Here is a 5,923-nt window from a genome sequence, read left to right as displayed (position 1 = left end):
ACGAGCTCACATGGCCTGCTCACATACTCACATGTTCGCCACATGTCTTATCACATGTCTTAGCATTAAACGGTAGCAGTTTACTGGCCGTGACATGCCCTGCAAAAATCAAGCGGGGTGGCCATTTTGGTGTCCTTACAGGAATGTGGTTTTTTCGGCCTATAACTGTGCACAGGTAAACCAACTCTGGAAAGGCACAGGCCAAAATTAAGTTTGCGTTCCACTTCGTCGAACGCAAAAAATAAAAACTGAATAAAAATTGACAGCCGTCCAGTGCAAATTACGAAAACCTTTATTATCGCGAAATGTGTATAGGATTAAAAGTATCGAGAAGCCGTTAACAGGATTGATCATAACAAAACTGAATAAAACGTTCCCTGGAAAAAATTATTCAAAAGATGAGCTTTCAATTACGCGCACTTTATTCCTACTTCTTTACTTTTTGTAAAATTAACGGAAAACATGCACTATACTGAGTTTTCTCAAAAATAGGTTCTCAAGGAATTTGTTATTGATGCATTGAATAAGTACATTTGGCTACATGTCGAGGATACAGAAATTGACATTATTTTCCTGGTTGGGATTGCATTAACCCAGCTTAATCAAAAAACAAAAAACGACAAAATACAAAACAAAAAAATTCGAATCGCAAAAATAAACTCCGGCAAAATTTAATGCCACACGGTAAGATCACCTAATCGAGGAAAACTGGGGCGACCAAAAAGTGAGCCGAGGAGTGTACCTGAACATGAGAGAAGTTGTTGGAGTCGGGGGAAGTCGGGGAAGTCGAAGTCGGGGGAAACTGAGGCGGGGGAAATATTTTCCCTCTCTCCTTACATGTTCTTTCAAAGCGTTAGCAGGAGCTATTTAAGCTGGCCTTGAAGTACCGCGCGAGGAAGTACTAACACAAAGTTGTACAGATTCTGCTTACAATCTATTTTACTTGCAAACAGCCTTCATAGCAGGCAGCATTAAAAAACATAGAAATAAATCGCGAATTCTGATCACGTCTCGGCCACTCCACCCGAAGGGATTCCTTAAAATTAAAAAAAATAAATCATTTTTCTTTTTCTGCTTGTCATTAAACATTGTATAGAAGATCGTTTTTAAATCCTATTAAGTCATTAATTTTACATTTGACCTTTTTCAATTCAAGACACTTCAATTCGTGTTAGCCCGAGGGGCGAACAGGGCATGGAGTCACGTCCTTCAGAAAAGTTCATCTGTTCGTGTGCCTCCGAGGCAAACACGAAAACAACTTATTTCAGTATAATAGAGGGAAACTCAAAACAAAAACATTTAACACAAAGGCGTACCCATCCTTGATTAGCTTCCTCAGAACATATTTAGGACAACTGCGTGGTAAAGTTGGCTAAAATCACGATACGTTATTATTGATCAAAACAAAACTGCAATGATTTGATTTGATTTCTTTCTGAGCTGAAGTCGTTTCGTTGGATCAGTTTCAAATGACGCCATAAACATTGACCAAAACTACTCAACACCTTTCCTGTTTTCAATTTTCAATGCCTCTAATTTTTAAGCTAGAGGTTTAAATTAAAAAACGCTTGGCATTTGTTGTGAGGTCAAAGGCTTCCGTGGTAGATTATTATTATTATTGTTCGTAAACTGAGAAAAATTCTAGAACTCAGCTAATGAGGCTCACGTGCACATTTTTTTAGGAGACGAGCAACAAGCAATTCTGAAACAATAATATTGCAACCATATGTAAAACTGACTTATATTAATTTTTTTTCCAAATTTCAAATCAGTTTTGTAAGGCTGCGTTCATCTATTTTTTTTAATATTCGATTGTGTTCACAATAATGTGCTGTTATTTAACACACTAGCGGATTGATAACATGGGGGTAATTAATTCATATCGATGAATTTCATGCGCAAACTAAACAACGTTACATTCTGATTCACATGCACAATAAAAATAATTTAAACTGTAAAAAGAACATTACGTATACCTGGTAGTTTTGCTTGTGGTTAGCCTGTTTCTCTTCGTAATTCTCAGTGAAATTGCCCTCAATGTCCTCGCGACGACTGGTTATTGAAAAAAAAAGAACTCGCTGGACTCCACGCTCGCTGTTCTGTGATTAAGGGCACTGTAAGACGTTCAGACTTCCTCAAACTTTAGCGATTTTGTCACGTGATCTTGAGCCGACAAAATAGCAGCCAGCGTAGTATCGTTGCCAGACTCATAGGTAGTCTTTTCTCGGACGAGTTACCCCCTGTACCTTGTGCGACTTGTGATCTGCCCACGGTCATTGCTGTATGCGGCTTTGGTTTTACTGAGAGGGAACTGAGAGGGTTTCCAACAGACGCCGAGACGCACGACGCTTTAAGGACGGAAAATTTTGGGGGGGGGGGAGAAGGAGGGGGTGGGGGAGAGGATGGGCAATTTTCTGAGGTATGAAATTTTTTCCCCCTTTTTTTGGTGGGCAGCAGCTTGTGCAAGATTAATTGTTCACATCAAAAACAGGACCTGGAGAGTAGAAAGCACTTGCTCGATTTTTTTTCCCATGGTTCCCTTTCCACGTTTTTGTTGTTGTTGTTTCTTTTGTTTTTGGTTTTGTTTTTGTAGCAGTTTCTGCATGCTTGTTATATGCACGCAGGAAAATTTTTTAAACATCGTCTACCCCTCCCCCCTTCCCCCAGCCCCCTGCATCCAAAAAAAAACCGGTCCGTCCCTTACTTTGATCCCAACCAGAAACCTATCACTAGTGATGGGCTCCTGTTCCAACGCAGAGAGGAGACTGGGTGCTTGTGGGGTGGTTACCGCAGAGTGACATATTTGTAACAGGAGCTACTGAGCGTGACATTTGTGCTAAGCTTCAGTGCTCTCAGAAAATGACGTAAATCTACATTTCAACACAATTAGCCCTTCGTGCGATATAAGTGTACACGCAAATTTAAGTAGACAGGAGCAACAAGAAAACATTGGCGACAGAGGTATTACAAAAATGGCCGGGAGATTCCTTTTGTTAGCGAATGCTGTACTCGTTGGTTTTTATCTACAAGAATCCAAGCAATCGAACGTCTATCGCTTCGGAACAAAAACAGCTTACCACTTCGACAACACTTCAGTTTCCTCGCTAAAATACCCCGAACATTGTCAACCAGTTCATCTCAACATGGTAATACGCCACGGATCACGGTATCCAAGCGATGGCGACAGAGAAGAAATGGACGATCTTCTGAACAAACTGAACGAAATCTACACCGTAAGCTCGCCATTTCGTTTCAAGAACCTGACACTACCGTGGAACAAACCACGCGAGTGGAATGACGCTGAGCCAAGCGAATTATCATCTGTTGGAGAGAACGAACAATATAACATAGCCAAGAGATTTCGATCTCGTTTTCCTGAAGTGTTTGTGAAGGAGTACTGGAACAAATACTACAAATTTGAGTCAGCGGACAAGCTTCGCACCGCACAAAGTGCCATGTCGTTCGCGTACGGACTCTTTGAAGCTCGAGGACCCGTGACCCCATCAAAATTTCAACCTGTTGCTATTACATTTTCCGGCCGTGAAAATGATAGATTGTTGTCTTCTTACAAATGGTGTCCCCGATATGAGATTGATGTTGAAGAACATGGTGTTGCAGAGGTAGAGAGGTTCGTCCAAGGCCCGGAGATAAAGAACCTAACAAAGCAACTAGAGAAACGACTTCAGATAACCGGAAAGCTGTCACTGACATTTGACCTTGTGGAAAAGATTTTTAGGCTTTGTGCATTTGGTGTAATGAATCGCAGGGACAGCAGCTGGTGTTCTCTGCTAAACGAAGGCGACATTAAGGTATTGGAATATCAAGACGACTTGGAAAACTATTACGAGCATTCCTATGGTAACAGTCTCAACCACAAGATAGAATGCACTCTTCTCTCAGATATCACCCAACATTTGCGTGATTTCTCCATGGGAAAGAGTGCATTTCGTGGCGTATTTCGTTTCACTTCTTCCGGCACGTTAGTTTCTCTGTTGACAATACTAGGGCTCTTCAGAGATCCTGTTCCATTACGGGCTGACAATTACATCCAGCAGAGTAAGCGACAATTCATGATTTCTAACATGGTGCCAATGTCCGCCAACATCGCTTTTGTTCTTTCCGCGTGCAACTCAACAGAAAAGGCGGGAAAATTAGAGCACAAGCTACAGGTGTTGGTGAATGAGAAACCCGTTGCTCTGTCGTGTTGTCATGGAAACACAAACTGCGGTCTTGACGAGTTTCTGACCTGTTTTAAGAAGACTGTGGATGGCTGTGATTTTGACGCGATGTGCTCCTTGCCTCCTACCGGTAATCCCAGGGCCTCGGCCTCGACCTCGAGTCCTCTTCATGTTTTTATGTCATTGTCACTTATTTTAGCGCTGATTTTTTAAGATTTCATGACGGTAGCCGGGAGCCCATAAAATCAACGCGAGGATTTTGCCATACGAGTGAGAAATATTTTGTATTTTTTTTTTTTATATATACCTATTAACTCATCCAAGATTCACGGACAGGACATATAGACAGGATAACAAATCTGTAAATGGAAATACAGTCGAATCTCTTTTTAACCGCCACCTCTCTACAACGGCCAATTTTTTATGTTGTTCCAGAGGACGGTCCATACATTCAATTTTATTTTAATCTCTTTACAACAGCCACCTCTCCAAAACGGCAACGGACGGCGTATACAACCCCGTTCTTTTATAGTTAACCTTATCCGTACCGCACGTAATTGGGCTCTGTTTCTGTTTGGTTTCTGTTTTATTGATATATTTTGATAGTGTTACCTATTTATATGTTACAATAAACATTTTTCTACACAATAAAAAATGTTTTCCCCTTTTAAAACAGGTGTCATATTACACCCCTATCTCCCCATAATGGCCACCTCTCTACAACGGCCACTTTCCTCTGTCCCTAAGGCCAAGGTGGCCGTTGTGGAGAAGTTCGACTGCCTATCAAACTACATACATACATGCATACATTACTTTATTTACCCTCGGATTTCAGAGTAGCTTATGCAGCTAATATTTCCGAGCATTTAACCATCAGCTCAGAGATAGACCACCACACCGGGAACTACGTCCGCTACTCTTTTCGATCAGTGTGTGGCTTCTTTTACGTCCCACACAATTAATTATGAAGGGTTGTGAGACGGGGCCTACGGTTTATTGTCCTGGTCCGAGAAGACGAGAAAGTCTAACCATTTGCAGATGTCATTACAAAGGCAGCACTTTCTCCTCAATTATTTAAAGACCCTGAGTGTTGGTCCGGCCGGTTAGTTTAGCAGAGTAAGCATATGAACAGAAACCTGAAAGTGTGCTTAAGTAACACGGTAAACATCTGTCCTATTCGTAGTTTTTTCACGGTGAGACACTTTTTACAGCTTGGTAAACTCTGATCGCGTAGCGCTGTGCTAGATTTTGAACGCCTCTTTGAGTGTACTTCCAAATTTAACAGGCTCGTATATTTCCCAGGGTGTCTGACACAAGGAGACTAGGGCTACTGTTTCCAGTATTCCTCATTTTCCTTGGACGTGAGATGCAGTGGGGCTCATTTGAAATTCGAAACCACCATGGGCATCGCAGCTCTTTCTCATGAAGTACGGGTTATTCCTTTCTCTCAGTCCTTCCTCGTTTTTACCAGTGGTTTGCATATCGCTCACGCGCAGGATATTTAGAATAAATATGCCAGCGTTCAATCGCGAATGCTGTTCTCTGATTGGCTACGCTACTCATTATCTATTTTCTGTTGCAGATAGTGAGTAGCTTAGCAGTGTGCGCTTGTTAACAAAATGACGGCCACTTCTTTGGGTTTTTGAAGTGTCTGTGAGGAGGATTTAGATTAAAGTTTTTACCGAGTAGTAGATTTATGCTAAAACAATTAGATTATTCGCTCTCGATTTCAGCTATCAAGTGAT

General features: G+C 41.4%; 1 protein-coding gene across 1 annotated transcript; it reads left to right on the top strand.

Moving 5' to 3' along the window:
* The first annotated feature begins 1,797 nt into the window (after positions 1-1,797).
* Positions 1,798-5,833, top strand: LOC145484232 (multiple inositol polyphosphate phosphatase 1-like). The gene has a single exon (XM_081462872.1). The coding sequence runs from the start codon at positions 2,973-2,975 to the stop codon at positions 4,389-4,391; it is 1,419 nt and encodes a 472-aa protein (XP_081318998.1). The 5' UTR covers positions 1,798-2,972; the 3' UTR covers positions 4,392-5,833.
* Positions 5,834-5,923: the final 90 nt, after the last annotated feature.

The sequence above is a fragment of the Orbicella franksi genome, chromosome 4 (assembly GCF_964199315.1).
Source record: "Orbicella franksi chromosome 4, jaOrbFran1.1, whole genome shotgun sequence".
NCBI classification, from domain to species: domain Eukaryota; kingdom Metazoa; phylum Cnidaria; class Anthozoa; order Scleractinia; family Merulinidae; genus Orbicella; species Orbicella franksi.
The sequence above is the reverse complement of the archived record's forward strand: the minus strand, read 5'-3'. Positions and strand labels throughout refer to the sequence as shown.